This window comes from Mustela lutreola, chromosome 9 (genome assembly GCF_030435805.1).
Source record: "Mustela lutreola isolate mMusLut2 chromosome 9, mMusLut2.pri, whole genome shotgun sequence".
Classification (NCBI taxonomy): Eukaryota; Metazoa; Chordata; class Mammalia; order Carnivora; family Mustelidae; genus Mustela; species Mustela lutreola.
Window position 1 is genome coordinate 29,544,769 of NC_081298.1, and position 22,611 is coordinate 29,567,379.

The 22,611-nt window shown below is 39.5% G+C and overlaps 1 protein-coding gene across 2 annotated transcripts in view; it reads right to left on the reverse strand.

Annotated features, from left to right (window-relative positions):
• DNAAF9 (dynein axonemal assembly factor 9) overlaps positions 1-22,611 on the reverse strand; it is a 132,488-nt gene that overhangs the window by 83,383 nt on the left and 26,494 nt on the right. For both annotated transcript variants that reach the window (XM_059133811.1, XM_059133810.1), the window contains exons 3-8: positions 20,407-20,526; positions 17,032-17,156; positions 16,121-16,217; positions 14,874-14,980; positions 10,133-10,210; positions 3,563-3,661 (exon numbers count right to left, since the gene is read on the reverse strand). In XM_059133811.1, the coding sequence (XP_058989794.1) occupies positions 3,563-3,661; positions 10,133-10,210; positions 14,874-14,980; positions 16,121-16,217; positions 17,032-17,156; positions 20,407-20,526 (626 nt within the window). The remainder of the gene's footprint in view (positions 1-3,562; positions 3,662-10,132; positions 10,211-14,873; positions 14,981-16,120; positions 16,218-17,031; positions 17,157-20,406; positions 20,527-22,611) is intronic.

Sequence of the window (22,611 nt, forward strand, 5' to 3'; positions counted from 1 at the left end):
CAAATGTAGTAGAAAGCAACATGAGTTTTTAGGGCAGGTAGCAAACAAACAAAAAAACAGCAAAAGAAATAAAGAGGCTGCAAAAGAAAATGGAAGGTAAAGAAAATCACCACCTATGGTCCAAGTTACTAATCATGTAGGAATTTTCCCTTCTATTAAAAATTTGTTTTCTACATTTCTAATAAAGGAATATATTTTAATTCTAACACACCAGTTTATTTATTTATTTATTTTTATTAAAGATTTTATTTATTTATTTAAGAGAGCGAGAGCATGCAAAAGCAGGGGTAGGGGCAAAGTGAGAGAGAAGGAGACTTGCCACTGAGCAGGGAATCCAATGCAGGGCTTGAACCCAGGACCCAACATATTAATTTAAAATCAGCATTGAGGGGCGCCTGTGGCTAAATCGGTTAGATGGCTGCCTTAGGCTCAGGTCACAATCCCAGAGGCTTGGGATTAAGCCCCACGTGGGGATCCCTGCTCAATGGAGAGCCTGTTTTTCCTTCTCTCGTTGCCTGCTGCTCTACTTATGCTCTCTCTCTCTGTGTCAAATAAATAAATAAAATCTTTAAAAATAAGTGAAAAATAAAATCTCCATTGAGAAAGAATCCACAGAACTTAGAAGTACACTGAAAGAAGTTTCCCAGGAAACCACAGAAGTATTTCTCAGCCTTGGTGTGTATAGTACTAGGCTAAACACTAATCTAAACTTGATATGCAGGGTCTGTGTTAAAAAGGTTCAAAAATTCCTTACTACCCACCAAAAGGCAATTTTAATCTACTTAAATAACATCTATTGTTCTTCCCACACACTGATTATGTAAGTAATATATGCTTATTTAAGAATTTAATAAAAACCACCTACAATCTCCAATAACTGTTAACATTTTGGTATATTCTCTTCCTATGATACATCCATAGTATATAGTTGTACCAAAGCCTACTAGTTTTCTATTCTTGGAAATTGTATTGCTACTAACTCTTATATTATGTATAATACGGTAATAAACAACTTTTCATAAATTTTATTTGCAGCTCTGATTATTTCCTTAAAGCAGATCTGGAAATGAAATTTTAGGGTAAATAGGCAGAACTATATTGCCAAACTGTTTTTTGAAGAACATCTGGGATGCCTGGGTGGCTCAGATGGCTAGGCATCTACCTTCAGCTCAGGTCATGATCCCAGGGTCCTGGGATTACGCCCTGCACTGGGCTCCCTGCTCAGCAGGAAGCCTGCTTCTCCCTCTCTCACTCCCCCTGCTTCTTTTCTCTCTCTTGCTCTCTCTCTAATAAATAAGTAAAATCCTTAAAAAAAAAAAAAAAAGAAGAGAAAAATGGTATTTCATTGCTGTTTTATTATATGGTCCTTTGATTTCTAATGAAGTAGAGTATTTCAGATATAGTCAATGGCCATCTGGATTTCCCTTTGGTAATTAGCTGTTTACTTACATCCTCTGGATGTTCAATTGGAGTTTGGTGTTCACAGATCTCACTGATCTGTAAAAGCTCTTTATATATATGTTAAAATAGCTAAATTTTACTGAGGGTTTACCATGCGAACTGTGATAAACACTTAAATGCATTATCTCAAATAGCCCTAATAACCTATAAGGTTTATTCAATCACTCACCTGTCCAGTTAGTTAATAATACTGTACTAATACTAAAATGGGGGGAAAAAATGAAAATAAAATATAAAGTGAACTTCAAACATGAAAACCTGTTCAACCTTACTCACAATTTCAAAAATTCCATTTCTTATCTATAAGACTGTGAAAAATACGAAAGTGTGACAATACATCCTATTGGTGAGGCAATGGTCAAACAGGCACTCTTATATATAGCTGGTGGGAATGCAAATTGGTCAACCCTCGTGAAGAGAAATTTGGCAATAGCTAACACAACTAAATATGCACTTACCTTTTGACAATCACATTATGAGGTATACAAACCTCCAACAATTTGAAAACAAGAAAAAAGAATCCAGAAAACTGAAAAGGGCATCAGTGAGATGCGGAACTACTTCAAGTGGCCTAACACAGAGGTAATTAGAGTCTCTGAGAAAAAAGGTGGACAGAAAAATACCTGGACAAATAATGGCCAAAAACCTTCTTTCTTTTTTTTTTTTTTTTAAAGATTTATTTATTTATTTATTTATTTGACAGAGAGAAATCACAAGTAGACAGAGAGGCAGCCAGAGAGAGAGAGAGAGGGAAGCAGGCTCCCTGCTGAGCAGAGAGCCCGATGCGGGACTTGATCCCAGGACCCTGAGATCATGACCTGAGCCGAAGGCAGCGGCCCAATCCACTGAGCCACCCAGGCGCCCCTGGCCAAAAACTTTCTAAACCTGATGAAAACTGTAAATCCACAGATCCAAGAAGCTCAACAAAAGCCCAGCACAAGAAATTTGAGGAAACAACTCAAAACTAGTAATAAAAGAGAAAATCTTAAAAGCAGCTAGAGGGAAAAAAAAAAGACCAGTTATATACAGAGGAACAAAGATAAAGAATAAAAATTAAGATGAACATTAAAGATAAAGAGGAGAACATAACAAACAATGCAAGGGAGAAGATAGTGGAACAGCATCTTCTAGGTACTAAAAGGAAAAACACTGTCAACCAAGAATTCCATGCATGGAAAAAATGTCTTTCAAAAATGAAGGTGAAATCAAGATATTTTTTCAGACATATGAAAGCTGGAAGAACTCATCATCTGAAGATTTGCACCATGAAAAATATTAATGGACACTCTTTACGGAAAAGGAAATCATACTGAATGGAAATCTGGATCTACACAAAGGAATGAAGAACATCGAGAACAGTAACTACATACACAAATACATGAAATTTTAAAAAATTACTTAAATCTTTTAAAAAAGGATTAAAACAAGATTAAAAAGAGAATTAAAAAAAGAGAAATGACTGCTTAAACAAAAATAATAGCAATGTATTAGTGAGGTTTATAAAATGTAAAAGTGAATGCACGACAACAAAGATCAACACCAACTCTAAAGGCTGAGGAGTGGCAGTGCAAGCCCAAGGCAGAATCAAGTGTAAGCTCAAGACCACTCCTCTGATCCTCCCTGTGACTAACTCTGGGGACCAGCCTATGCCTTGGTTCTTGATTTAGATACCTTAGTTTACTCATAGAGTGGGTTTTACACTGAATCTAGTAATTTCACCATTGTTTGCCTGGAAAGAAAACTTACCTACGGGGTTCAACTGAGGAAAGGAGTGCTACTCACACGTGGAGAATTACTTTTAGGCCTAGTAACTAGCAACTAGCACCCAACAGAATTCCTTTCCGACAGAGGTACCACCAGACTCTAAAATGAGCATTCTTCTCATATAGAAGCTGGCACAGAAAAACAACTTCTTTATAGAGGTTGGTAGGTTGGTATGGAGGCTAAAAACTTCTTTACAGCATACAACAAAGCTTAAGGCAATAATAACCCAAACATATAAGGATTGGTACTGTTGAATTCTGAAAAAAATTAACAAAACTAAAACAGAAAAAATAAATAAGTTAATCAGTTTTTTCTCTTTGGCCCTTTCTTTACATACCTCACCCGCCTGAGATTCAGAAAGTTCCAGCAGGAAAGGAATTTCTGTATCAAAATTAGCAAAGAAGCTAGTCCACTGATGTTCAAAAGCCACCAAATCCTAGGAAGAAAATGAAAAGGATAATGCATTTGGTCACATTCAGAGGTACTTTAGAAAACCAGAATCATGAAACAGCATCAGCTATCAAAATACTGGATCACTTAAATATATTTTAAAAGTTAATAGCAAACTACAGATACATGTTATCACATAGATGAACCTCAAAAACAACCAAAAGAGATATAAATGACCACCTGGTGTATGCTTCATTTATATGAAATACCCAGAAAATGCACATCTATAAAGACAGAAAGTAGATTAGTGGTTTGAATGAGGCCAGGTAGAAACAGAGACTGATTACAAGTTAACACAAGGGAATTTGAGGGGTTGATGAAAATGTTCTAAAATTCGATTGTGGTGATGGCTGTACAACTCTAAATTTCACTAAAAATTCCTGAATTATACACTTTAAAATGGGTAAATTTTATGGTGTATAAATTATATTCTAAAAAAGTTATTTAAAAAGAAGACAACAATGTGCACCCAGTGCCTTACTTCAGCAATCTTTATTAGAGAGAGGTACTTATTTATGAGGCACCTAAAAGATAGTACATCCAGTGACAAAAGGTGGTCACGCCAGTGCAGCTTTGTTTAAGGACAAGTCAGATGACCTTAGTTAGAAGTTGGGTAGTGCCCTGGGTGGCCCATAGCCCTCTTATCCCTCACACCCTGCCCTAGTGGTGGTGGTGGTGGTGGGGAATTGCAAAACTCTGTGCCTTTCCTAGTTGACTCTCGGTGCAACCTACCTACCTCCCCCATCCCAGCTGCTTTTCAGCCTCTCTCATTCCTGCTCCCAATTACCACATATTGTTTTGTGCTTCTGGCTTTCCTTTAAAACATTGTTAGTTAACCAGAATACATGAGTTAACCAAAACACACCAGCTGCTTAAGATACTCATAGATGCTCACTGGAGCATCTTTACTCATTCTGTTTTTACAGAGGTATCTTACACACACACACACACACACACACACACACACACAAATAAGTGCATACTTACAACTGGTAACCTACGGTTATCTGGGTTAGACTGCTCTGTCATACCACCTCTGTCCCGTGGCCCAGTAAACTAGACCTTCTGAGTTTGGGCTCCTGACCTACTGCTATTGGGTCCAATTGGTGGCCCTGATCCAGGATCCAAGAGAGTCTGTGCATTTTGGGGAATATATTAAAAAAGATGGGGCATTCTGTTTCAAAAAATTCCCTGAGGACTTGTCAGTACTAATTACAGAATAAGGTAGAATGAATCATTAAATACCGCTTTCAGTTCCATGCTATGAGTGAAATGAAAGATATGACGAATTCTCATACTTAAAATAGCATTATATCTGACATGTCCATATAAATACACACACACACACACACACATGCAGATTCTTAAAACGTCCTAACAGCCTTGCATTTCTCTATGCCCACTTTATACATAATGAGACTGAGGTACTGAAAAGTAAAGTGACCTGCCTGATGATGGAATACTAAAGAGCAGAAGTGGAAATGTATCTAGGTAAGAGATACCCAGATCCTGTGTTTTTTCCACCAGACACACTATTCTCCACCTTTTCCCTAATACAAATGGTGCACTTGTGGAAACAGATACTGTGTATATAGGCAGAACTGATCAGTTGCATCTGATGATGAAGAAAGGAAAGTTTATCTGCATAGACTCTTTGAGACCAAATCTAGAACACAGGCCCAGAGAGATATCAAGGTCAGATAAGCAGTAAAGAAAGGTCTGAAAATCCCAAGGACCATGACAGTGTGCCTTGGTTCTTGGCTGGTAGAGAAGGATACTGAACTTTATTTATTTTTTTTTTTAAGATTTATTTATTTATTTGACAGAGAGAGATTACAAGTAGGCAGAGAGGCAAGCAGAGAGAGAGAGGAGGAAGCAGGCTCCCTGCTGAGCAGAGAGCCCAATGCGGGGCTCGATCCCAGGACCCTGGGATCATGACCTGAGCCGAAGGCAGCGGCCTAACCCACTGAGCCACCCAGGCGCCCGATACTGAACTTTAGACAGAACTTTTGGCCATAGGCTGGCATTCAGCTTGCTAGTGGCTCGAAGTCCGTATCATGGCACCACCAGTAAGTTGACCTGGCTTAAGGACTAGGCAAGGGGAAAGCACTCATGTCTGAAGAGTTCCTCACAATGTTCAAAAAGAGAGGATTCTGGGGCTTTCTGTGTATTTCAGGGGCTTTCAGACAGGTTCCTTCTCTGTGGCTAGAACACTCATACCCCCTCCTCCTCTGTCTGGAAAAATCTCTGATCACCACACATGACTCCTTGGGAAGCAATCCTGAGCAATTCCAGGCAGTTATTTTCCTTACTCTCTATGTTCCGCTGTGATTAGAGCAGTTACTAAAGAATACCACTATTATTGGTCTAAAAGCCCATTAAACAGTATGAGTGGGGGCCAGGTCTACCTATTTCTGTGTTTTAGCATAAGCACGGTATCCAAGAAATAGTAGGATCAAGTTATTATTTGCTTAATAAACCAAGAAGCAGGTGCGTGTGGGTAGCTCAGTCGGTTGAGCATCTGACTCTTAATCTCGGCTTAGGTCATGATTTCAGGATTGTGAGATCAAGCCCTGTGTCAGGCTCTGTGCTGAGCATGGAGCCTGCTCAAAGAGCTGCCAGCAGTGATTGGCCAGTGGGAATTAAAAGCCTAGATGCTGGGCACCTGGGTGGCTCAGTTGGTTAAGTGACTGCCTTCAGCTCAGGTCATGATCCTGGAGTCCCCGGATTGAGTCCCGTGTTGGTCTCCCAGCTCCATGGGGAGTCTGCTTCTCCCTCTGACCTTCTCCCCTCTAATGCTCTACCACTTCTCTCTCTCTCTCTCAAATAATTTTTTTTTTAAATCTTAAAAAAAAAAAAAATCCTAGATATCAATTCTGGCTTAAGATTACACATCTTGACAAAGGGGAAATAGACGTGAGCAGAAAAGGTATTTGGATGGTGGACAGAAAAGAGGGTTTTATTTTTTATCTTTTTAGATTTTATTTATTTAGTTGACAAAAAGAGAGAGAGCGCACAAGTAGGGGGAGGAGCAGGCAGAGGGAGAGAGAGAAGCAGGCTCCCCACTGAGCAAGTAGCCTGATGCAGGACTTGATCTCAGGATTCCAGAATCATGACCTGAGCCAAAGGCAGCAGCTCAACCAACTGAGGCACCCAAGTGACCCAAAAAGAGGGTTTTAGAGAAGTTTGGAGGCTATGAAACAGCTCAGAGAAGGGAGAAGAAAATAAGGTAGATTTTTAAAAAGTGATATGGGTACAAACTGCTCCTTTTTCAGTAATTTTTCTAGAGACACAAAGACTAGAACTGCATTTTAAATACTTCTGGCTGTTGGATTTGAATTTCATTAACATTTGTAGACTCACCACAAGAGATCCCTGCACAAATTTATGGTTATACATGTGTATAGTATTTTTACTCCATGTGGGGTTCAATGAGCTATTTGGAGATCTATTTCATCAGCTTGGAGAGTTCTTGGACATTATCAATTCAGATTTCCTGTTGCATTTTCTCTCTACTTTCCTTCTGTACTTCAACTACACTATGTAAGATCATTTGACATTGTTTGGCAGATACTGGACGCTCTGTTTTACTCTGCTTAGTCTTTTTTTCTTGGTCTTCCAGTTTAGAAACTTCCTTTGACCTATCTTAAAGTTCACAGAACTTTACTTCATTTGTATCTAACCTGTTATTAAGACAGTCTAATGAATCCTTCATTTCAGGTATAGTATTTTTCATTTCTAACATTTCCATTTGGTTCTTTTTTCAGTTTTCAGGTCTCTGCTGAAATTCTTTAGCATTTTTAGTAGTAACTTGAAATTTTCCATTAGTTAATTCCATGATTTGGACTTAATTCTCTTGCCTGTTTCTTTTTTATTAAGGCTTTATTTTAAAGTAATCTCTACGCTCAATGTGGGGCTTGAAGGGGCTTGAACTCACAACCCTGAGATCAAGAACCGCATGCTCTACCAACTATGCCAGCAAGGTGCCTCTCTACTGGCTGTTTCTTAACAATGAAATTTTCTTACTTTATATCTTCTAATTTTTTTATCATATGCCAGACATTTTGTTATTAAAGTTTTCACTGAGAAACTGAAGTACGTAATATTTACCTCTAGAAAAGGTAAATATTTTATCAGGACATTAAAGTAGGGATCTAGGTAATTTTGATCTATAATTGATCTGGGTCTGGGTCTTACCACATTCGTGCATTTATTAATCACTAAATTAAAATATTTTGAGGGTAGGATCTGAATTTCAGTTGATTTTGCTCGTGGGAAGTCAGAAAGCCAGGAAGGGCCTGGTCTACAGCCCACAGTGATTACCACTATTGCTTCTTCAGCTGTAAGATGTCATTGTTGGCTGAGGTGCAATTAAAAATGTCCTCCTGAGTGGTCCCTCTCAACTGACTCCAGAGATGTGTGCAATGTTCTTAAAAACACAGTGTCATGTTTGGCCTCCATGTGTGACGTATAGCATCCTCATATTCCAAGGACTGCATGCAAGTGCGGTATGGGTCTCAGACACTTGCAGAAACTCCTAAACTACTTATTTCTTGTCCTTCCTTGTGATTAAATTTTCTTTTTAACTCTTTTTTTTAAAGATCTTATTTATTTATTTGACAGAGAGGGAGAGGAGCACAAGCAATGAGGAGCAGCAGGGGGAGAGGGAGGGGGAGAAGCTGGTTCTTCAATAAGCAGGGAGCCCAATGTGGGGCTCAATCCGAGGACCTTGGGATCATGACCTAAGCTGAAGGCAGATGCTTAACCTACTGAGCCATTCAGGCATCCATGTGGTTAAATTTTCTTTATCATTTTTGCATTCTTATACTATAAATTTTTGCATGTTCACTTTTTCCATAATTAGACTAGCCATGGATGAATGATGATGATGATGATTAGGTCTTTTCAAAGTACAAAAAGTTCAGGTTTTATTTTTCTTTTATACTCCTATTTAATTAGAAATGTTTAAACAGAATGGATGCTCAATTTTATCAAATGCCTTTTAGGCATCTATGGAATGGTCACAAATGGTTTCAAGGAGAAAAATTAGTACAGTGATTACATTAATAGATTTCTTGGTACTAAACTAAATATTGGGACGCTTGGGTGGCTCAGTTGGTTGAGCAGCTGCCTTCAGCTCAGGTCATGATCCCAGTATCCTGGAATCAAGTCCCACATCGGGCTCCTTGCTTGGCAGGGAGCCTGCTTCTCACTCTGCCTGTCTACCTGCCACTGTGTCTGCCTGTGCTCACTCTCACTCCTCTCTCTCTGACAAATAAATAAATAAAATCTAAAATAAATAAATAAATAAGCTAAATATTGCACCCTTATTAACTCCACTTTGTCAGAGAATATTCTAACAAGATACTACATTCTACTTGCTAATATTTTACTTAAAATACAGGCATTAAAGGGATGCCTGGGTGGCTCAGTCAATTAAGCATTGGCCTTCAGCTCAGATCATGATCCCAGGGTGCTGGCATCGAGCCCCACATTGGGCTCCCTGCTCAGTGGGAGTCTGCTTCTCCCTCTCTCGCTGCCCCTCTCCCCCTCTGCTGGTGCACTGTTTCTCACTTCAACTCTCTCAAATAAATAAGTAAATAAATAAATAAATGATCTTTGGAAAAAAATACAGGCATTAACACTGACAAGTAAGACTAGTCTGCAGTTTCCGTTTTTGTTACTTTTGTTGGGTTTTAGTATCATAACTAACTTCATTAAAAGGCTACACACTGTTCTTTTTCCATGCATACCTAGCTATGGTCACTGAGAGACACCACTGAGCTGCTTAATCACAGTACCTGTTCCGGTAGCCTCAGTTTTATCTGTTGCTCCTCACTGGAAATTGCTCCCCCCAACTTAATGCTTTCTTCCAAGTTCAGACATTAAAGGTTGATCCTCTAATCCAGGAGTCAGCAAGTTCTAGCTTGTGGGCAGGCCACATATCTTTGTAAATAAAGCTTCCTTGGAACACAGACACACCCATGCATTTAAGCATTGTCCACTGTTGCTCTCGGGCTACAATGGCACCACGGAGTAGTTCTAACACAGTTCTAACAGAGGAGGGCACACAAAGCCTACGCTTGCTGACCTTTGCTCTAATTCTGTGATTGTTTTAAGCCAAACCCCATCTTTTTAATCATTTCATCTCAGGGAAAGAGTGCAAAAAGACACCATCTGTGTTGTTTTTTTGAAGTCCAGCCCAACCAAATGTTTTTAGGTGAAAATGTCAACCCTAGGAGGCAGCCTGGGTCTTGCCTCAGGTAAGGTTTCCTCAGAGTGAAAGAGGCACTATCACTTTTCCTCCTTCCACTTCCCCCTCCTCAGGAGTTCAAGATAACAATCAGGGAAGAAGTGTTCAAACAAAAACATATCTTGCATTTTTTCAAGTTAAATAGCGTTAGTAGATAACTGAGCTGGCTCTAACGTACACGTTAAATACAATTTGGCTTCTTACTTCTGAAAGCAAACTCTCCAGAGACATAGGATCCATCTTGCTGTAGACATTCCATAGACTCAAACTCACATCCTGCAACTGCAACATAAGGGTAAAAACATTGAAATAAATGAGTCAATATCACTACGACAATCAGAAGTATCATAAATTACTATCTTGGTGAAAACTCAATGATTAGAATAATAAATCAAAATCTTATCAATTATATTAGAACCAATACATATTAATAAATGCTGTCCCATTCAAGGAAACTATCTTTACAGAAACTTTGGTACATATTTTGAATATCCTTCTGAGGTCTCTACTCAATGTTCTTTGAATTACGTTTTTTCAATCTAACTGGTGGGAACAGGAACTGTTCTCAACCCTTAGCATGTATCAGGCACTGTTCCTGATTACTTTTCAGATTTTTTTAAAACTCTGCCCTTGGTAGTTACCTGACACATGAATGCACTGACACTTCTGCTGAATACTTAGGATGGGGGAGAACAGGGGAATCTTGGCAGATCGTCAAGGTTCTCTCTGGGCAGTTTCCTTTTTAGTACTCTGGCAGCCCTGCTCTCAACAGACTCCACTGCATATTCTCGACTTAGAAAATATACCGGGATCCACCTGGGTATCCCTCCACCCCATGCTGTGGGCCTGGAAATTTTCTCAAAGTAGTAAGCTAGAGTAATCATAAGGCTGACCTTGGCTATTTCTCTCAGGGAATCACTATTTTTCATTGTATGACATCTACTGTCTTGAAAACCATTGCTTCACATATTTTGTTTTTTGTTTGTTCTTTTGGTTTGGCTACGTTGAGTTGTGGTGGGAAGGAAAGAAACCTGGTTCCTATTGTCTTATGTAGGTGACTTATTTTTTCTTCCTGGAAGCTTTTTGTGATCTTTCATCCTTACTGTTCGAAAAAGGCATAGGTAGACTTAAGGCTTTTTCCTTTCCTTTTATACTTGCTAAGTCATTTAATTTAAAAGTTTTTATTCTTTTTAATCACTCAAAATGTTTCTTTTTAAAAAATTTTCTCCCTTCTGATATTTCTGCTCTGTATTTCTGTAACTCTCACTTGCTGGCTATCAGACTTCTTGGATCAGTTCACTATGTCTTTTAACTTTTTTTCCTCATATTTTCTATCTCCTTGATTTTTTAATTTTATATTTTTAGAGAATTTCCTAACTTTACTTCCCAACCCCTCTATTAGTTTAATCAATTATAATTTCCCAGAGCTCTTATTTTCTTTATGTTAATTTATCACCACATAATGCTTGTTCTATAGTCATCCAATCTTCCTTGTCTGGGCTTCCTAATGAAAATTTTGTGCCTTAAGTTTTGCTCTATATCTTAATTACCTTTGGGATTTATCCAATCCATCTTTTTTTTTTTAATCTTGATCTTTTCCTTTCAAGTTACAGGCATTTAATCAAATGTCTAGTGATCTTTGGTTGCTTGTTTTTATTTCCAAATATTGGAAGCTTTATGCTCTCAGCAAAGCTTGTCAACTACTAGAAATTATTTTAGGGAGAGCAGAAAGGCAGAAGGCAGTTATTCAGGATCTCTACTCCCTTATATTTAAAATTCCAGGGACGCCTGGGTCGCTCAGTTGGTTGGACGACTGCTTTGGGCTCAGGTCATGGTCCCGGAGTCCCGGGATCAAGTCCCGCATCGGGCTCCCAGCTCCACGGGGAGTCTGCTTCTCCCTCTGACCTTCTCCTCGCTCATGCTCTCTCTCACTTCCTCTCTCAAATAAATAAATAAAATCTTTAATAAAATAAAATAAAATTCCAAAAGACTGAGTTAATATATTTGGCTCCTTCCTCTGTATTCTGAAACAGCTTTTCAAGTATCAACTGATTTAATTTTTTGAAGGAATCTGATTTCTAATTTTATTTTATTTTTTTTTATAATTTTTTTTTTTAATTTGACAGACAGAGATCACAAGCAGGCAGAGAGAGAGGAGGAAGCAGGCTCCCCACAGAGCAGAGAGCCCCATGCGGGGCTCGATCCCAGGACCCTGGGATCATGACCTGAGCTGAAGGCAGAGGCTTTAACCCACTGAGCACCCAGGTGCCCCTGATTTCTAATTTTAAACATAAACCTTAATTTTACTAATAATTTTGAAACATAATATTTCCTTACGACATCTCCCTTTTTAATTTTGTGTGCTCTGCCTACCATATCTCATTTCTCTCTTTACAAACTCCATTCTTAAAAGGTATAAAAGAGACATTTCCTCATTTTTTATTCTATTTTTCTTAGAGAAAATCTTTTTAAAAAGCATAATGATCTATCTCTGCATCAAATATGCTATGGTCTCTTTCTTAAATCTTATTGAATATTTTCATAAGTCTTATTCCACCTTTCATTATAAAGAGCTTATGTTTGCACATAAAAAGGTAAATGAATGGTTACTCTCATTATTCAGAAGTTTGCGTATAGAATCCTCTCCTTGAGAAGCTAGTTGATGTAAATTTACATTACTAGGTGACAATTCCAGAAACTGGAGAGTTAAGAAGGAGGAAGCTGGAGGCAGGGTAAGCTCTATCAGAGGACCTTCCCTGTGCTGCTTCTCAGAAAGAATTCTCTGTATGTGTAATTCAGTTTGGCTCAACCTAAATGCCAGGTAAAAGCTTATGTGGGTCTGGTTTCCTTTCTTGTATTGGTACCGAGTACATCCAGGATAAAGCAGACTCTGGGTTAACGACTTTCTTCTGGGTATAGACATACAATAAAACAGAATTTTTAAAATTTAAGTTTTAAGTGTCTGTAGTTCTTCTCTTGGCCTTCAAAAGACTCAAGAGTCTTTCTGGCTCAGAGTTATCAGGTCTCTGGTGTGTGACTCAGAGTGGAGTACTATTCCATACCCTAAAGGCTGGTAAGGAAGGGAACCGGGTCAGGGGAGAATGAGGGGGAAACAAAAGGAAAGTATTTGAGAGAATGACAATTAGCAGCTACAAAGAAAAGCAGGATCTAGTGAAAGGGATCTTGAGAGAAGGCTTATAGTTCTCACTGTGTGAATTGTTAAGTTTCCTCCTCACTGCCCACTCCACCCCATTGAACACCACCCTACAGGAAAGATCTGTATTATCCTATAAAGTTTTTTGGGAGGGATTTTGTTGGGCTACCTGGGTAGATCAGTCAGTAGAGCCTGAGATTCTTGACCCCAGGGTGATGAGTTCAAGGCCTATGCTAAGCATGGAGCCTACTCAAAGAAGGGAAAGGAATGTTGTTCCTTTTGGATGTGTCTGTACAGTGTAATGCGCCTTAAGGCATGAGTCCGAAAGGCTGCCTCATTTGGTCTGTATGAACCCTGCAGCCCCCTTGTGTATTGCTTTTTTTTTTCCCCCCCAAAGTAGCGCCCACACCCAGCACAGAGTCTAGTGTGGAGCCCAATGTGGGGCCTGAACTCAAGACCCTAAGATCAAGACCTGAGCTAAGATCAAGAGCCAAATGCTTAACTAAGCCACCCAGGTGCCCCAAATCCCCTACTCTTCTAAATTAGAGAGCACTGAGGCATCTGGGTGGCTCAGTTTGCTGAATGTCTGATTCTTGGTTTTGGCTCAGGTTATGATCTCGTGGGTGGTAAGATGGAACCCTGTGTCAGACTCTGCATTCAGGAGGGAGTCTCCTCCTCTCCCCTCCCCCACTCGTGCTCACCCACACTCTCTCTCTTAAATAAATAAATCTTAAATAAATAAATAAGAGAGTATTACTTCTTAGCAGGGGCAGCTCTCACAGCCTTTTAAAGTTCTGTTACTTACAGTCAATGTGAGAATACTACAGTTTTGGAGCAGGAACAGTGGAGTCAGTAGTGGTGTGCTTCTTTTCAACCCCACATCCCATGTTCCTTCCACATTACAGGGTTTACCAGGCAAGAATCCATTTACTTCCAAGGGACACTGCTACTTCTCGGAAGGAGGGGCAGTAATTAGCCCTGGGCCATCCTTCCTATTCTATGCCTAATAGTATGTTTCCATTTTGAGCATGTCGACGCTCATTCTCTGTTTGTACTGGGAGCAGGTCATCTCATTGGGAGATGCCTACGGTGATACTGCTAACCTACCAGGCCATCCTCCTTAATATGTACCCTCCTTAATATGTAAGGGAGAGGGTGACCCCCCTCTCCCAGACTCATTCATTAATTCACTCAACAAATATTTATGGGTCATCTCCTAGACAGAAGGAATACTGAGATAAAAGATACTGTTTGGAATGCAAAAGATAACCTTCTTATTCCTCTAGTATGCTGTACTTATACAAAATTCTGCACTGTGCTTTTCATTGCTCTTGAATAGTTCTCAAATTATATGAATTTCTGAGATACAAACAACAACAATGAAAAGGCTGTTTTTTGTTTTCAAGGAGCTTCCTATCCAGAGACCAGGGGTGGGCGGGAACACGAGTAGGGGTGTGTGAAAAATGTATAACATAGGACAAAGAAAGCTACAAGAGGAATCAGCTTAAGGTGCTACAGGAGTAGACTGGAAGAACAATGGACTCAGAAGGGGGAAAAGAGAGAAAGGAAGACAGAGAGAAACTCCTAGAAGAAAGGACAAAGGAGTTTAGTTTAGGGACTAGCTTTGCATAGCATCTATTTTCCATTTCAAGTTTTTTAACTTGTTCCATGCTCTTGAGAGATCACTGCTAGCTTTTCAGTGTTATAATGATGCCCACTCACATTGTGGGGGCCCTTAATAAAAACAGCAGGTGGCAGACAAAAGCCAGGCATACTGCCTTTCATACATACCTCGTATTTCATGGTAAAAAATCCATCCCCTCCAATGCCCTCAAGTGCAAAGGCCTGTACAATTGGCCATTTCTCTACTACAAACATATCAAATATCTGCAAGTGACCTAGAGGAATCAAATAAAACAACATGTATCAAATACTATCCTAGATATAATAGTCTAAACCTGATCTAATGTGGTTAGACAGGCATCACCTCTCTCAAATTCACCCCAGCCACATTTAGCAAAATAAAAGTGAAACAGATAACATGGTTAGATATTAAAACTAGAAATACAAAATGAAAGTCCAAGAAAATTCAAACCATAACAAGTTACAGAAATTCAGATTTCTCTATAGCATATTTTCACATTCTGGTTTCCTAAGTGAGAAGTTAAGTTAGTAAATAAATAGTGGCCTATTACATCTGACTTGTATCATTTAGTGGATATAATTATTAACAGACTCAAACTTGGCTCTCCCCCCTTAAGAAACATAGCCAATCAACTTCCTCAAGGGAAAATTACCAAATCAAAAATTTTTCTTTCTGTGCTTGCTTCAGCAGCACATATACTAAAATTAGAACAAAAATTTTTCTTTCTTATAGCAATAGCTCTAATGCACAAAGTTTTTAAAAAATAAGATATAGCACTGCTAAACTTGTTGATTATTTTCCTTTATTTTTACACATTTTTTAAAAAAAAGATTTTATTTATTTATTTGAGAGAGAGAGAATGAGAGAGAGAGAACATGAGAGGTGAGAGGTTAGTGGGAAAAGGAGACTTCCTGCTGAGCAGGGAGCCTGATGTGGGACTTGATCCTGGAACTCCAGGATCAGGACCTGAGCTGAAGGCACTTACTTAACCAACTGAGCCAGCCAGGCACCCCTACACATCATTTTTGAGCCTCACTGTCAGCATATTTTTAACAGCTGCCTGAATTACTATTTCTTATACCAGGAGCCTCCACAGCTATACTCTCCGTACAAGTAAGTGGCACAGCTAGAAGGCAACTGTGGTAAATACCTTTATCAATTTTTCTATCTGACTAGATGGCCTGCTGTGTTGTCATAGAAATTTCAGTTATGAGTACCAGCTTGCACAGAAAAATCCCCAAATTTCATTGTGCTTGATTCTCTGCCTTTAATGAAAATAGATCAATGGGTTTCCCAGCTGAATGCCTCCAATGGAAGGAGGGAGCAGTAGAAATGCTGGGATTCACACATCATCCAAGCAAGGTTCTAATATGGCTTGCTGTCAGACACTGACCTTGGGAGCTGTAAGGAATGCCAATTCTACTACAATCTCGAACCATGTCCACAAAGCTGGCAATTTTAAATTCTTCTGCAGCTTCCTCATCTTCATACTGAAGAGGGAAATTGAGGGGAAAAATAGGTTCTGAGGAGACATCATACAAAATCCCCTATTTTCTTGATATTTTATCAATCAGAGTTATCTCAAATGACATTATTATAGAGGACTGCACCCAAGAGGGTGTTTCCAAAGCCCAAGTTTTGTGTTTCCTGGTCAGATACCTGAATGCAAGAGCTGAAACTTGCCTCAAAAATTCCCCAGAAGCTCACATGTTGTTCAAGGGGCAACTGTATATCGGTATTTTTTATAATTTTACTTTATTTTTCTTATTTGATCATAAGTCTGTTGTGTTATGTTAGTGATCATTTAGGATTGAGAGTAAATACCCTGAACTTAAAAAAAAGAAAAGAAGGGTTTTTGACCCATATTAGGTCACCATTTCCATGAAATCCTAAATCTCAAGTCCTGATTTGATTTCCAGCCAAACCCTTGAAAAGAACCCAAAAGGAAACAAATACCAAAAAATCCAAATATAGAAATGTTACAAAAGCTTATCAAACTCTCCTGAGGCAGTCCATGGCACCAGTCCCCTAAGAGAATGGGTACAGACTGGTGATAAACAAGCAGGACAGGAAGCTACGACTAGGTCCCAATTGAAGAGTCCCTTTTGTCTGTCAGGCATATAATTTAACTATAAGGTAGCCTCATAATGAATTATGAAAATTTCCACTAAAACAAGTAACTTTTTTGTGTGATGACATCCTACAATTTGATCTTTTTAAGGGACCTCCTATTCTAGATCTATACTTTTCTGAAAGAGTATCCTCGGAATGTCTCTGAGTGCCTATTTTATCTTCCCTTCTTACCTCATTTTCCGTCATACAGTGGAAATGCAGATTTCTCCAATGTGCCACATAGGGTAAGAGATAGCGATAGTTGACAGGATTACAGTACAGATGGACACTATCTGATTTAATCAATATAATTACATCTGAAAGAAAAACAAAATTAAATCACAACACTGTCAAAGTCATCTCCTTTACACATTTACTGTTCACATCATTAATAATACCATTAAAACTATTTCAGAGACAATGTAAGAAAACTCCAAACTGAAAAGTTCTTTATAACTAGGCAACGTGACTCAAAGTGACTGTGTAACTCGTGTGGGCAGCAAGGACTTTCTAGTTCCTGTGCAATGCTCTCATCACTGTGGCCCTCTGGTTAGGACAATGAAGGCACAGAATAAGTCAAAAGAACAGCTTTCAGGATGTTCTGCTTTTGTAAAGTTCAACACCATCAAATCTGTGGTACCAGACTTGGGTGTGTACTTTGCTACAGAGATAAATACCAAATGAAAACTCCATAGCCTAAAGCCACTGAGGCAAGAAATAGCATGGAATACCACTGGTAACATTCTTCTGTAGGCATGTCTAAAGTTCTTGGCTGTTGACTCAGTGTAATCATGGGCCTGAGGATATCACTATTCAGCTGTGGGAAGGGTTACTGTGTATGAGGGTGAACTCTTTCCTCCCAGGAAAGGCTGGGAGGAAGGAAGTAGAGGCAAGAGGACAGGCTTCTATAAATAGATCAGCAGCTCACAGACTCAAGAAAAAAACATGGATGTTGGTGGGTCAAATAAATAAAACAATCCCAAGTGTGCAAATAAACTTAGGTAAGTTAACAAGAGTCCTGGAATGGGGCAGGAATACTAAAGCAGTTTGAGGATTGAGAAAGAAAGCAATCATACTTCCAGAAAAAGAGCAGAGCTCCACTGCCTAGCTTCTGAGAAAGCAGAGCCACCACAGGCAACTAACAAGATAGTGCTAGGGAAGTTGCTAGAGGAGGATGGCTGGAAGTGAGAGGAGCAAGGGGGCATCTGAAACAGCAGGTTTAGGGCAATGCCAACACAGTAATACAAAGTGACAGCCTATACTCTACAAAAACCTAGGCCCAATGAATACCGACAGCAGCTGACCACGCCTCTTGAAATAAAAGCTCCATGATGCTGACCTTCAGTTTTTCAAAAATCACTCTGTGCCCCACACCTGGTCAGAACCAGGTGTTCTAGGGAACATGGTATAGGACAGCCTATTCATTGATGACTCTCAGTTAATCACTAGAATCAAAAGGTGGCAAAGGATGGGACAGAGATCACCTCTCATCCTGCTGGTTTTCTTCATAAAGGCCTTCTAAGGGCCTTGCCCCGAATCACCTGTAGATTGCCTTCTGAGGAGTTAGAGTTTAAAGTCACATGGAGAGGCTGAGGGGGCTTCCTGTGTAGACTGTACTTTACGCTAATGTGTAATACTCCACAAAGAATTAGGGTTCAGTAAAAGAAATAATGCAACAACTACTGTTCTACTCAGAATCTCATAGGACTCTGATGTCATTGCTCTGAACAAAATTAACAGTAAAAGATGAAAGTGTAAGAAAACTGGATGAATATGCAAACTATTTTAAAAGTGTTTTTAAAAAATAAATTCTTCATGTTGGCCTCTTTTCCTCTCCTATAGAGATCAAAATGTAGATGCATAAATCCAGTGATCACAGTTTGCCAACTACTTGAATTTAAAAATATGAATTTACTAACTCATTTTTAATTCATTAATGATATATTAAATCAGTCAAAGAAAATGCTCATTTTATAAGTACCCATTGTGCCAGATGGCAGGATAAAGACAATTATAAGCATAAGCGAAAAAAGCACACCTTTGAGGATTTAAACTATTTCCTTAATTTCAGGACTACAATATCCTTAGCAACTTTGGCTGCAGTGAAATGTGTGGCTGGTATGAGCAACTATCTTTTTATAATTCTAAATGGCTGCCAAGATGAATTCTTTTTTTTTTTTTTTTAAAGTAGGCTCCATGCCCAGCATGGAGACCAATGCAGGGCTCCAGCTTACAACTCTGAGATCAAACCTCGAGCTTAGATCAACAGTCTGACCCTTAACTGACTAAGGCACCCAAGCACCCCAAGATGAATTCTTTCTAAACCAGTAGATGCTGTACAGCATAAAGAAGCATAAAAAATATATATATTTTTTTTATTTATTTACTTGAGAGATAGAGCACAAGCAGGGGGAATGGGAGAGGGAGGAGCAGGCTCCCTGCTGAGCAGGGAGGCCAATGCAGGACTTAATCCCCCTATGCTGGGATCATGACCTGAGCCAAAGACAGATACTTAACTGACTCAGAGGCCCTGCATAAAGAAGCATTTTTAATAAAAACCAAAACCTGAAAGTAAATTTGAAATTGAAAGAAATTTAATGAAAGTTCTAACTGCAACCTACTCCTTCTGCATTTCCTAATAAAAAGAAAATTTTTAATCAATCTACAAGGATAACACTATTAAGGATTTTACCACAGAAGAATTTTCACATCCCAGCAGACCAGGGCTCCTTAAACTTAGAACTACTGGTAGTTTAGAAGACCAGCTCATTTTTTGTTGTGGGGGGCTGTCTGGATGCACTGTAGATGTCTAGTAGCCACTATGCCCAGTTGTGACAATCAAAAATGTCTTCAGATATTGCCAAATGCAATATCTCAGGGAATAAAACTGCCCCCACTTTAAAACCATTGCACTACATCCACTGCAAGATGACTTCAATATCAGTATCAGTATTCAGATGTTAGCCTTTATGCACTCCCTAGCTGCTTCACAAGAGCTGCCTGTCTCTTGTCCAGTTTGATTTGTCTATTCCTGTGTGTCCTGATCCATCTGGCAGACAAGTCATGATGCTCAGTATGCGATATCAGAGACAGCTCCTGGGCATCAGCCCACAATAGCATCAACACAGGGAGAGTGTCTCAGAGCTAAAGAAAGGGGAATGTAAGCAGAAAGCCTCCATTGTAATCGTGGGCATCGTCATGAATTAAAGTCACACAGAAAACAATTCCCAAAGACAGAACTGGACAAAGAGCCTTTGTTCCTAAGCTGAAGATCCACATGAAATCTTCCTTGTAGGAGTAGCCTGCAGGCTCATCCGTGACCCACAACTGAATGCGCTTTCACAGGACAACAGCACATAATCTGAACCTCCCAGCACGTAAAGGCAGTGGGCAATTCAGAGGAAACCTAGAACCTTGCCAAGAAGATATAAAACCAAACTGATATGCACATTTCCCTCTAAAGCTGATTTAGCCAGTAAACATATTCTGAAAACTACTTGTCATTAGTCTTATATCAACCAGTAGGTTACTAACAGGAGTATACTACTTAATACTATATATACTTACCATCTAGAACTTCTTCAGAAAATCCTGTTTTCTCAAAATCACATGTATTCTGATTGTACAAACCAAAGAGAAGGTAATTTGCCAGCTCTCTGCAGCCTTCATTGTACCTGCTATCGATTCCTGCAAAGCAAAGAAGGCTCTGATCAGCTGTACTATGGGACACAAATGAGCCCCCATAAATTGCCCCTGCTCAGCAAAATCCACAGGGTTAGGCTAAAGGCAGAAGCTCACATCAATTTTGTGCCAGTAACCAAATTAGCAACTCTGTGAAAGAAGCATCAAGTACTCTTCCTTGGTTTTCAAGATCCATCTAGTTTAGACAATTAAATAGTACACATTATTGAAGCTATTAATTTCCAAAAAGCAAATTTTTCACTATAGAAAGAAGCAGAAAATATGGTCTGGGTCCTGCCACAGCTGGTTAAAGATTTTGGGATACTTTTCAGTTAGAATAGGAATACAGGATTAAAAATATTCACTTCTCAAAGAGAGATTTATCCAAACTTCAGGAATCAAATAAAGGCAATTTAAGGTAGTTTGAAAGAACTCAAAGTGAAAAAGAGTACAAGTGAATGGAACTACACACACCCATCATTTCACAAATATTTATTAAGCTCAAGGACCATCATTGTGCTGGATGCTGGATTGTGTGATAAACATGCCTGCAAATGGCCCCCATAAAGTTTACAGTCTAGTGGAGCTGGGTCAGAGACAAAAAAAATTTAAACAATACACCTTCACTACTGCCTTTCAGTGGCATGGGCATCGGTACTACCTGGTTGCTGAGTATCTCTGAGCATGTCACGGGCAGATAGACAGTGGTAGCTGTCTACATGAGGCTGAGGAAGGAGTTGGAGCAGAAAGCACACCAAGAATAGAAATATGGCTAGAGCCTGGGAAAGAGGGCTGGCAATGGTCACTCAGACAAGTGAAAAAAAGTAATGGTCATTTAGACCAGAGGGGCCCAGGGATTACCTGTGACAGAGGACTTCTAATATAAAAGAACTCCCTTCTGAGCTGAGATCAAAGTAGCACAGCCCTGTTCTATCCCATTCAACACTTCAGTGAAGGGAGGGGTGAAAAAGAATCAAAAGCCAGAATGGACTGGCCTATCTAAGACCCAAACTTTAAAGGGCTAGAAAGTTAAAAATAAACAGACTAGGCAGACCTAGCCTCAGCACGTCCACTTCTAAGGGTTCTGGCCACATAAACTGCTGACATGAAAAAGACTGACCAGGTCAAATTAAAGGCAAAAGAAACTCTATGTAGGCACAATGCTTTAGCTGACAAAGTTGTTTCTCATAAGGGTATTACAGGTTAACAATTCTGATACTGTTATACATGTATATTGGAATTAAACAAGTAAACTGGATGATGGGTACCAAGTTCCCTAGTGGTGAAGTAGAAGTTTACAGATAAGCAAAAGGGGGAAATTAGAATAATCTATGTAGTAAGTGGGTAGGCTGGAGACATTAATCTGAATTCATGTATAGCTTAATATAGATACAGATGGTTACATAACAATTACAGGTAATGTACACACAAACTGTCAGCTGTCCTCTGCCCCTGAGTCTAGAAGCATTTGACATTCCAGTAGTAACAAGAGTGTATCCAATGCCCAGATCCTGGTTTCTTTTCTTTCTTTTTTTTTTTTTTTAAGATTTGTTTATTTGACAGAGAGGGAGCGAGAAAAAGAAAGAGAGAGGGAGAGATTACAAATAGGCAGAGAGGCAGGCAGAGAGAGAGAGGGAAGCAGGCTCCCCTCCAAGCAGAGAGCCTGATATGGGGCTCAATCCCAGGACCCTGGAATCATGACCTAAACTGAAGGCAGAGGCTCAACCCACTGAGCCACCCAGACACCCCCAGATCCTAGTTTCTAATACCATTCTCCGGTTAAAGGAACCCCAGCACTCCTTGGCGAAATGGCTGATTCTAGGACTGGAGCAGGAAATCTATAAAATAAGCCTAGGGGCGCCTGGGTGGCTCAGTGGGCTAAAGCCTCTGCCTTCAGCTCAGGTCATGATCCCAGGTTCTGGGATGGAGCCCCTCATGGGGCTCTCTGCTCAGCAAAGAGTCTGCTTCTCTTTCTCTCTCTCTCTGCCTGCCTCTCTGCCTACTTGTGATCTCTGTCTGTCAAATAAATAAATAAAATCTTAAAATAAAATAAAATAAGCCTAGAGTATCTTATAGTGCCAGAAAGTACAG